The 11,818-nt window shown below is 38.2% G+C and overlaps 1 protein-coding gene across 1 annotated transcript in view; it reads left to right on the top strand.

Annotated features, from left to right (window-relative positions):
* The first annotated feature begins 3,028 nt into the window (after window positions 1-3,028).
* Window positions 3,029-11,818, top strand: part of col1a2 (collagen, type I, alpha 2) — a 29,463-nt gene continuing 20,673 nt past the window's right edge. Inside the window, exons 1-11 of the mRNA XM_036555547.1 lie at window positions 3,029-3,245; window positions 5,373-5,380; window positions 6,346-6,357; window positions 6,793-6,828; window positions 7,336-7,419; window positions 8,607-8,663; window positions 10,168-10,212; window positions 10,329-10,382; window positions 10,492-10,545; window positions 10,908-10,961; window positions 11,571-11,624. Coding sequence (XP_036411440.1) covers window positions 3,176-3,245; window positions 5,373-5,380; window positions 6,346-6,357; window positions 6,793-6,828; window positions 7,336-7,419; window positions 8,607-8,663; window positions 10,168-10,212; window positions 10,329-10,382; window positions 10,492-10,545; window positions 10,908-10,961; window positions 11,571-11,624 — 528 coding nt within the window. The 5' untranslated portion in view covers window positions 3,029-3,175. The remainder of the gene's footprint in view (window positions 3,246-5,372; window positions 5,381-6,345; window positions 6,358-6,792; window positions 6,829-7,335; window positions 7,420-8,606; window positions 8,664-10,167; window positions 10,213-10,328; window positions 10,383-10,491; window positions 10,546-10,907; window positions 10,962-11,570; window positions 11,625-11,818) is intronic.

Raw genomic sequence — 11,818 nt, 5'->3', positions numbered from 1 at the left:
GTATCCAGCACGGTCATAAATTGACTTAATGGAGGTAGCCATTTTTTTGTTATTTTGTAAAATTTGGGAAATCCGACTGTTTTCATTCAAGCACACCTCCCACAAACAAACAGCACGTCAAAGAAACATCCCTGCATTTTGTGCCATTACATCACCCTGATAGCTATTACATAAATGTAGGAGAGGTGCAAAAATGTCAATCTATAGCTGTTATTGTAATTATTCCAGATATATCCCAATCCCATGTGACTCTAGACAGAGAACTGAGCTTCACAGTTAATTCTAGCACTATGTATTGATGGAACTAATTACCAAACATCAAATTATGTATGACTTCACTGCTAATCATTATTAGCTAACTATGATTGCAGTAATTAAACTGAGTGAGGGTACGCTTGAATGAGGCCAGTGAGAATGCGGTATAAGTCTGAATCAAGGCGCTTCAGTTAATGACAATGTGTATTGTGAAAATTAAAGCCTGCAGTCTTTCGAAATCCCTCAACGGGCCCCTCAATACTTCAATGGATTTTCCAAACTTTTCAATAGGAGGAAAGAAGAGTAAATGAGTGTCTTGTCATTTCAAACCTGAGTGGTTCTGTAAAAGATGCAGCTGGTCAGAGCTGTGACCTATAAGTCTGTGCCCTTATACAAGCCCCCACCTGACACAGAGTGGTGACTTTTTCAATGACAGAGACCTTTTCAAGAGTACTCATATGTTACCATCCCACATGCGTAACTCATAAGAAAAAATGTTTTTCACTTATACAGACGCCTATCAGCAGAATAAAAATTCACAGAGAATGCAGCAGTTAAGAAATGTATAAATTCCAGACTAGGATTTAAGGCATGATGGTTTCAAAATGGTTGCTTATATATGTACAGGTACAACATACCTCAGGGATTTTACAACCACCTTGCCTCTTGTGTGTGCAGTGCAATAATATGAGAAACAACTAAATTCTCTGGCTTCATACTTATAGTGCTATGTTCTTAAAGTCAGTGAACACAATGATAAACAATACTATAATAGTCCAAAGTGCACAAAATGCACCATTAAAACTATTGGTTTCACGTAAGTAACCTAACCTAAGTGGTGTACAGCATTTGGGTGATGCATCCACAAGAACTCTAAAGATCAGCTGGTGTTGATGTCTCTATTTTACCTTCTGCATAGATGCTACATATGTATGTATATATCTATAGGAATCTGTACACAATGCCAAGGTAAGCTTTATGTGAAACAAGGGATGTGTGACATGCTATTGCAGTAAGCCTGTGCATCGGCCAGTACTCCAAGAATCTCCAAACATCAGCCCATACAATATGTTTGTGGGTCACATGATCTCATCTCTAGTAACGTCACTGTGATTTCTAAAAATACCTGCAGCGCTTTTTTTTTTGGTCACAGAGAAAGGGAAGTCACAGTATGATGCAAAAGTGCTGCTTTTGATTATTTAATCCTGCATTGTGTGTGCCAGTTAATCTGATTTTTCACACAAGAGTTGTGCTTTGAAGCTGTGCTGAAAACAGGAGTTTCACTTTCTTCTTCACGTTATTCTTACATGAAGAAGTTACCTCTTTTTCACATGTGAAAAAAATATAGTAAAGTTTGTGTCACATCTTTGAGTGTGACAGTGGTAGAGGAAAGTGTCACATTTGAATGATATTCAGAAGTGTGCTACTATGAGTTTGTATCTATTTTAAAGCACCAAACTTCCACTCCCACCCACAGTGGGACTACCACTTTCTGAGGTATCCTGGAGTGCAGCATTTCTCTCTCGTTTCTGCTGTTTAAGTAGAGCTGGGAGAGGAGACATGTCTGGTCCTGTAGCCATGCTCAGGACTGCTTCGGAGGAAGAGATGAAATTAGATATCCCTCACACCTGTCTTTTGCCCTACTCCATGTGCTAAAAGGCAGCCTAACTTTTTTACATGCTGTCAAGATGTAGGGCTTCAGTCAGCCAATGGTTACTCTTTTTTCATTCAGCACTATCAAAAAGGACATGGGTTATCACTGCACCATTAATTTCTTTTTGTCTGGTTTGTTGGCTTTTTATTTCATTATATTTACATTTTATATTTACAGAGGAGGACTTTTTCGAAGATATTAGCTGACTAATCTATGTTGCCATGCACTTGTGTTACGTACAAGTCAAATTTTGATAATTTCATTGGGGAAGTGGTGGTACATATAAATTACTCGTTTGTTTCACCAATCCAAGTGTTATTAAAAATCATAATTAATTACTGATACTGAAGTATTTAAAATGAAGCGATCCGAATGGTTTCGGAAAGCAATATATTCCATTACGGAGGCGTAAACGTATTAGAACTTGAGTCTTTCTCTTTGGAAGAAGTGTACAGGACGCACAAAAATGTCACTAAAATGAACTATTGGCGGCACATGTACATGCAGCGGCTCAGCACTTATTGATTCACTGAGTCCGATTCTTGGGTGCACCTGAATTTCGTTGTATGCCTTTTACAATGCCAATAAAGAATCTGAAACTCAACTGTTTCTGTAAAAACTCAATTCTTATTCAGTAAGGCCTGGCAATCCATCTGAAAACGTGGTGGAAAAATAAAAACCGGCAGGTCCCAAGCACATTTCGTCCATAAGATCGATTCGGAACCGCGACCTGCTCTAGTCCCGCACGCGCCTTTCACAGACAAGACGCGCGTGCCGATCGGGGGCAATGCCAAGGCGCAAAGACAAGCTCCGCTGGACAGCTCCTGCGCCCACATCCCATTAAGATGAGTCAGGAAAGCCTGAGAGAAAAAAAAATGTCCGCTTTTCCTTTTTAAAGTCCCACACTGTCCACGTCCTCAAAGGAATGGATCTAATTAAAAACGATGCCCTCGTCATCATCGCCAAAGCGTTGCCAGCGATTCCGGAGAAGGCTGGAGATAAGGACCACATGACTCGGTGGAGCTGTTCGGGGATGGAGGTCTTCTAGGATTACTCTACTCCGATTGGTCTGCAGACTCCTGTTTGACACGCGGACAAAGGAACCTCCTGCCGTATAAATAGGGCGGATTGGACTTTATTATTCTAGCATCAAGGCAGCAGGTTTCTGCTAAGTTTGGAGTTACTCTTGTCACCGCCACTGTATGCCTGCCTGAAGTAGTTAAAACAAGGCACTGCAGCACAAGGAGTCTGCATGTCTCAATAGACATGCTCAGCTTTGTGGATACACGGATTGTGTTGCTGCTTGCAGTAACTTCATACCTAGCATCATGCCAATGTAAGTTCGATACATGATTTTGTGTTTACCAAGGATTGCAGTTTTTTCCTGTTTTAAATGAGAATACGTGGAATTTAACAGCGCGTATGCTTGGGTTGGTTGTTTGGGACGTACTTCGCGAGGACAGCTTTTATCTGCTATCGAGGGCTCTCCTGTGGCTGTTCCATGTAAATCAAGAGGATTGTTGGATTTTCCTTTTGTTCTGAGGATACAGTTACCCACTGATTAATTTGCGCACAGAGATAAAATTGACTACACTGTTGAAGAATCCTGACAATTCTTTAATTTAAATGTTAAGGATGGTAAAACTAAAGAAATTTCTACATGTAAAGTTCAGGTTTGTTGGGGGGGAAACTTTTTGTCCAATGATGAAAAGTTTTGGGCGTTGTACAAATTGTTTAGAGCGTCCAGGGAATGATCTTTATTATAGGGATGTTCAAACCTGCCCCCTGGTGGCGGCTTTCTCGAACATGACGCTTGGCAGCAGCAATGCGTAAAGTTAATCTGTTGCGTCGGTTCGATTTTGCAATGATTGGAAATATTTACAAAGTTTAAAATGAATTCATTTTCAACTTAAGCATTTTTCAAAATAAGTGCATGTCAAATTAAATACTTTTATCATCCAGTTGCAATCTGCGACGACTTCTTCGGTGTATGTTCGTATACCTTCTTTGGTAGAGGCCTTGCCAGAAGTTTTTTTTTTTTTTTTGCAAACTTCTCAGCAAACTTAACAAGTATATATCTTTATGACTGCTTTAATTCTGTGTTATTTGTTAGCAGTTTGGGACTTTGTAATGGATTCTTGTTTTCTGTAGAGTCTAAAAGCGCCACCTGGTGGACATGTAGGGACAGGCCGTCCAGGCCTCGTGCCAGTTCACTTAACCCTTTCACGAACCGTTCGAGTTACAGGGAGCAACGTCAGACGTTAGTTTCAGCATTAATGTGCAAACACGAAATGGAGGCCTAAACAAGAAAGAAAAAGTTTGATATTTTAGGCTAGCATACGTAAAATAGTTGTAGGCAGTCAACGTAGCGAGATATTAAACGTGTAACTAGGGTTTCGTGTTATTTAGTCCTTAAGCAACAGGTCTGATTTTGTACAGCGAGCACTTTGACCAAATGTAAAAATCACAAAATTAATAATTAATAAACTATTCCTATTACAAGGTTGCTAGAGGCTGTAATTTTGCCTTTGAGAGGTAAACCAAAGTTACACCTTGATAATATATAATCTATTGTGACATTGTAATGGGCTATAGAATGATAGCAAATTCAGACAATATGCCGCCTACAGCCACACCCAAACATTGCAGGAAGTGGAATTTCCTACCTCAAACCCTGGGCAAATTACCTCCAAGTAGAGGACTCCAAAGGAAGTTATTAACTCTTTAGGTCTTCTTTGAGTTCATTGCAGGCCATCTGAGCATGAAACCATTACAGTAATTTAACTACTCCAGCTGGACATTTAACAACAAGAAGCAGACAGGACAGGATGTGATGCACTGAAGGTCATGACCCCTTTATGGGGATAAACTGGTGTGAATCTTTTTAAGTGAGTTTTGAAAGTATTGAAAGTATTTTAAATGCTCTGTTAGTGGGTTACAAAATGACTGTACGAAGGCCTACAAAATGTTCTCTCAGCCTTTTGAATCTATTCTGTCAAGTCGTTTAGGTGTTTAATTATGAAATATTTTTATATAACTGAAAAATCTTTGAAATTGAATAATTTATGTAGTTTCAAGTTCATTAGATACTTTTATCCAATACAAATTCAAATCTAAAACAATCTTAACAATCTTTACAAAACACAAGGATGTAATGACTAATTCCTCACTAAGTTAGAAAGAATATGAGGTTATTGTAAAGATTTAAGTTTTAACAACTTCTAAACAGAAGAAACCGTGCTTATTTACCTTTGCATATTATTATTCTGAATACTGGATAAAAAAGAATTACACTAGTGTTGTGCAATTTCCATCGAATAATTGAAGCAGTTTTAGATCCACACTAGGTGTAGTTTTGATCGAAGATCGAGCAAATTGATCCTTTAATATTACATTGTGTTGCCACTGAATATTACATTCTCTCTCTCTCTCTCTCTCTTTTCTCCTCCCCTTAATTGCACAGTTGAAACGGTTAGTACATTTGCATCTAAGCATGTCGTATTTTTAGTTTTCAGCATTTCTTTAGAAGTATATTTACCTTGCTGTAAATGCACCTGTCCTTTAACAGCTCGTCGTGATATTCAGTGAAAAAGACCCCTCCTGCAAATTTGAGCAATCTCAGTCACGAAAACAACATTTGAGATTTATCGAAAAAGGGAACATTTTAGCTATTTTTTCTTTCCCTCTAGTGAAAGATTGAGCTCCATTGGCTAGAGACAATGTCAGTTAAACGAACAGCCAACCTCGCCCACTTCCCTTAAGGGGTTGGACAGTATTATAAATAGGCTTAATAGGAGAGGAAAGTTTGAATCTAGGCTGGAACTAAAAATGGCATAGAAACGTGATGGCAATGGGAATAATTTATCACGGATTATGGACACACTGAGGTCAGATCGGGCATTTTTGTGCATTTTGCATGCTGTGATTATGATGTGCAGTGATTGAGATTGCTGCAAATTGGTGACTGAAATATCACATGGGGCTTTTGAAATTACCAATTTGATTTTCCTAAAGGGGAAGGGCAATAAACTAATTTGGATATCAGTTAGTCCACTTAACGTATCCAGATTCGGCCACACAAACTCAGTTTTAACAATCTATGTGTGTCTAATGTTTTGTCTTGCGCCTGAGTGAACATCTGTTGGTGACTTTTAAGAGTCTTCTCTATTCTGGCTCTTCATATGCATAAGCAATTGCTTGCTCTTACAGTAGTTTGATACATTGTTCTGCATGAAAAGCATGTGTGCTTGTTGGCCATGTTAGTCTGTTTATGGCATACTTGTTTGGCACTAGTGTGCATTTATTGAAAGGCAATCTGCATATTTGGATAAATGTTATATAAAGTTGCATGTCTGGATATATATACTCATATATATATATATAAATGCAATAATAGTGTGAATCATTTGCATTCATTTTCTTTCTCTCCATTATAGGTAGGAATTAAGGTGAGCAAATGTTTCTCGTCTTAAACACACTCATGTAAAGTGTGGCTTACAGACATTTACTGATGAAGCTAAATGATGACGTTAAACAGCATGGCAGGCTTATTGAACACACCTCACTACATTATTGCAATCTAGTGATGTGTAGTTCCTTGAAATGCAAGACCTAGCCTGTTTGCAAACACGTTTGGACATGTATCTTGCTATGCCTTTTTTTTCCCCTCTCGGTTATAGAAGATCAGTATGAAATTAGGTTCAATGCTGTGAAATTCACTTAATGGTCAAATCAGCATATTGAATTGTAATGGATGGCACCTGCCAAGTTTGACGCGCAAACACCATTACACGTGAGCATTCTTTACCATTAAGTTTCACCACGGATCTGTGCCTCCTGCTTCACATTTTTGTCTGATGTGATCTGCTTGTGATTCACTGCAGGGTCCCCCGGGAGACAAAGGACCTGACGGTGACAGGGTAAGCATGAGAAGCTCATTTTGAGCATTTCTAATTCATCATTGGAAGTCGAAACTTGAAAATTCACCGCTTCCCACGTCCTTTGGGGCCACACACTGTATGTACTGTAACTTTATGTTCAGCTCGCTGTCATCTTCATATTTCAGTGGCGCTGTCACTCAAGATTCTTTTGATCTGTACCATGGTATGAGCAGAGATAGAGACAATAATACTTTGCTTGATAAGAAAAAAAATAGCAATTGTTTTGGGAAATCCTCCCAGAGCAGCTGATGTGATTGTTCTGTCTACAAGGGCAAAAGGTGAAAGTTCAGCCCTGTCACATTACAGAGGCCACGCCCCCACCGTAAGCATAAAGGAGGCGTGGCTTTTTGGCAAGAAACAGCAGAAAGGCCCTTTTCAGCATATACACACACATAGTTGTTCTATATAGAAGGCCTCATTAGTTTGTGATGTTGGGATGCTGGTCATTAATTTGGCAAAAATATGACTCTCTTTCCTCCCTCTCAGGGTCTTCCCGGTCCAAATGGAAGAGATGGCGTACCTGGTCCCCCTGGCCCTGCTGGCCCCCCTGGTCCCCCTGGTCTTGGCGGAGTAGGTCCAAAATTTGGCTTTTTTATTCCAGAAGAAAGAAACACAGGCAGTTCCAAACAACACAGGAATGCTGTGCTTCCTTGGTTTACTGTGACATATCATGACGGAGTCTTGCATAGCATCGCATAGCATCACATAGCCTGACATAGCATCACATGACGTGATAGCCGATGCTCTGCCTTCTCGGCCTATGGAGGTATGAAGCTCTTCACTTGTTCCAAGCCCCTATTCCACTTTCTCTTACAATGTATCTTAGTTTAAATGAACAGATACTTCTATGAAGTCTAAAATGACGTGGAATACAGTACATGAAATACAGTACAAGCATTGTTAGTGGCAAACCAGTGTCAAACTGGTGGTATGTCTGCGCTTTGCTGAACTCAAGTAAATCCACCATATACCTTACTTTTTCTCATTGTCATAGGTTAACTTTCATTGTTTTGTTGCCGCTATTAATTTATTAATGTTTTCTTACTGGTAATAAGAATGCCAGATGTTTATCAATTAAATGCTAAACGAATGCACTTTGAAAGTTACCACTTAAAGACATCAATTCTGGCAACTAATATGCTTTTAATGGTTTTAAGGGAGCATAATAACAGCCAATCAGTCAATTACTTTAAAAAAAGAAGACTACCAATGAAAAGGAACAAAGCTGAAACCCTCACAGACACCATCTAGACTCTTAGCTCATAGAGTCATTCCCCTCACCCACCCACTTACAAGAAGATAGAAATTAGTCAGGATGTCACTTGCCATTATTTCTACTTCCTGTTAGCCATAATACATGATATCACTTCCTGTTCCCAGCTGACAGGCTGTGCTACGTGCCTCATTCACAGGGTTAATGCATACTTCTTAATACATACCCACAGAAACCATACATAAACCATACATGTTCTTAGAATTTCATTTTAACAGCTCCAACCTAAATGTCACATTGATATATTATATATATATATATGTTTATGATATATTTCCATGTTAAAGGCATGATTTGAGAATCATGATATAAGCATTAGTTGTTGGATCTCAAATGATCGTGTTATTCAAGACTGGAAATGTCTAGGAAATCACAAACCACATTTTTCACAATGTTTTCCATGGTATATGCATTGTACAAAGAATTTTTGCATTTGTACTTAGACTAGATTAATTAATGATTTTTGTTTCTGATTATTTTACAGACATTTGCTGCTCAGTTTGATGGTGTGAAAGGCCCCGATCCAGGCCCTGGCCCAATGGTATGTCAGGAATATGATGAATGGATTATAGATTACATCGTTTTGTTCTCTTTGATTTTCTCATTCTTATGTTCATTCCTCTCAACATGCTCATATGGTTCAAGCAGCGCAATTCAGCGACACAGATGATCATCCCTTCCATATTTAATCAATAGTACCGTTAGAATTAGAGTGCCCTCTGTCCTGATGATGTAAGAGAGCACAGATGAAATAGCACAGTCAGCTTTGAAAGGTCTAATGTAACTATAATACAAAACTGAGGTACCAGTGTGAACTGTTATTTAAGACAGCCATGGAAGAATTTGCCAACTGTAAGGACTGTTTCTGTCCTTTTTGAGGATTTCACCACTGCAATGAGTACTCCAGGGTTTTGGGTCATTACAGTTTAATGTGGTTACTGTCACCAATTTAAAAGAACTTGACCAAAATTGAAAATAAATAACATGGGTATATATGAGATATAGCATTTTGTTTGTGAAGAAACAGAGGTATGTTGCAAATGTAAGTGTAGTGTGATTGTGTATATATTGATTGATTGGTTTAAACTGTAAATTTAATTGAACAGTGTGTAATTTGGAAGGTTTAGATTTATAAATAGCAATGCTAGTTTTCCATACTAAATGATAAAATTACAATGAAAGAATATAATTGACAGAATGAAAAACAGAACATGTTACACATTATGTATACCATCAAAGACTATATATGCAGGAATTTTAAAATATCATGTTTACTTGGTTCATACAGATTGTTACCTGTTCTTTTCTGGTGGTTGTTCAATGGGAAGACTATAATCTGAATAAAGTAATTGAACCCAGAGCAAGTGCTCTGGAAACAACAAGTTCATGAATATTGTAGCTCTGTCAGTTACAGGCATTTAAAATTAATTGTAACAAATACAACAAAAAATGGCTCCGACGATCAAGATTACGTCATGAATTATTCAACTATATACGTTAGTATCCCATCCTACATATTGTGAGACATTGTGCATACATGACCTTGATGTTGTTTCTACTGACTACAAGTCTTTCTGTCATTTGTATTATCTTATTGAGCTGTTTACACTCTTTTCTGGTGACCATGAAAGAATGGTCCTGACAGCCTATAGCAGTACTGAATTCAATTTTGTATGAGACAGAATAAGCAGAAACACAGCTGTAATGAACTTGAGTTACCGAGTTAACCTGATGAACTTAGATCTTTACTGCACTGACATCACAGAAAGAGAGGAAACATCCTTTTTTGATTCACTCAGAATGTAGATTCATTTATTTACATGTGCCGTCTTTGTTTTAGTGATATTCCCATCATAGGCTGGGTTATTTTTCTGTTCATACAGATATCACACACCCCACTTTCATATACAGTGCAGTTCACAATTGAACAATTGAGTATGTCTGAATCACAGGATACATATTTTATATGGCGTTAATTATATGTGTTTTCAGAATGCTGTGATCTGTGAGGCTTAACCTGATTCCAATGTTTTTCATCTAACCAGGGCGCAATGGGACCTCCAGGCCCACAAGGAACTTCTGGTGCACCTGTAAGTAAACAAATCAATATTTCATAGAGTTTTACATATTAGTTATATTACAGGTTCTTGCTTTTTATTTAGAAATTCATGCTTATCCTAATTTCTCTTCCTCACTCTATAAATAGGGACCCCAAGGATTCCAAGGACATCCTGGTGAGCCCGGAGAACCAGGACAGACCGTAAGAACCCCTTTGATTTACTTCCTCTCATCTAACAGGTAGTGACGTTTTACCCTTGGTCCTTCAATCCAGATCTCTCTCTCTCCCTTTCTCTCTTCACCCCATAAAGGGTCCTGTTGGCGCCCGTGGTCCCCCTGGACCCCCTGGCAAACCTGGTGAGGATGTAAGTCAAAATTCTTCTTACTTATTTAATGTTACCATCCACTCTATGAGCAAATTCCATTTCACCATTTATTGTTTAATTTCAGACTTGCATGCTATGCATTTGTTACTGCTATATTTTGGGTGAATTATTTATTAGTTATTTATTAGTGCTGTGCCTCATGCATCAACAATACTCACAGTGTGGTGTTCCATAACATTCCATGATTGAATTATAGATTACATCATCATCAACCTACATTAAGGATTTTCAATCCAGCTAGTTTAGTTTTGTATTTCTCCTGTGTGATATAAAAGCAAACATAGAGTTAGTTGCCCACCTGTTCATTTGGGGTATGAGATGTCATAATTGTTCTCCTGCAGGGTAACAATGGCAGACCTGGCAAGCCTGGAGACCGAGGCCCTGGTGGACCTCAGGTGAAATACCTCTTCTCTGCACCCTGAGTTGTTTCTCTGATTTTGTTTTTGAAATATATTCACTGGCTTTTGTTGGTCAAAAATGCAGTTTGTTACCACTTTGATTGTAAACCTCCATGACTGCTGAACACATGGAATAAATGGATTACGTATACTGTTTATGAACAGCAATACATTTGTGATTGAATTACATTAACATTAACTGTGGTGTCATCAAAGTGGTAACCATCAAAATGTTATCAAAAGGTAACACAGTCATAAGGATATTATCATCAGACTCATAATTATAAATATTCTAAACATTTTATCTAAAAAAAAAAGAAAAACACATGGACAGAAGCATACATCTGAATAGACATTTCATTGATATTGGTACAATTTTTCAAAACTACTTCCTATTGCAAAATCCTTTATCAACATTGGAAATGTATATTGCTTTTGATATTTTTTAAGTGAGAATTAATTAATTAATTAAATAATTTATTAATTAAATTGAAATCATTTATACATACAGTTTGACATACAATTTTCTCATGTACTGTCATTGTACTTGTTATACTTATGTCATACTTCCATACTTATAAAAGCAACTTTCTCTTTTGTTTTCAGGGTGCCCGTGGATTCCCCGGTACCCCTGGACTCCCTGGAATGAAGGGACACAGAGTGAGTGCTGTGCCCTCTTTTTTTTTAATGAATCCCGTTAGCAGGAAGTGAACAGAATCCCCTTGTTCAGTTCTGGAGGCCCATTGGCTGCTGTTCCCGTCTCTTCTTGCTTGGGTCAGCCTCACTTCCTTGTTCCTGAATGCCACTGGTCTTTCTTCAAAAGACAGGGGTAATAAGAAACAAGGAAGTGCAGG

This window comes from Megalops cyprinoides, chromosome 21 (genome assembly GCF_013368585.1).
Source record: "Megalops cyprinoides isolate fMegCyp1 chromosome 21, fMegCyp1.pri, whole genome shotgun sequence".
NCBI lineage: Eukaryota > Metazoa > Chordata > Actinopteri > Elopiformes > Megalopidae > Megalops > Megalops cyprinoides.
The sequence above is the reverse complement of the archived record's forward strand: the minus strand, read 5'-3'. Positions and strand labels throughout refer to the sequence as shown.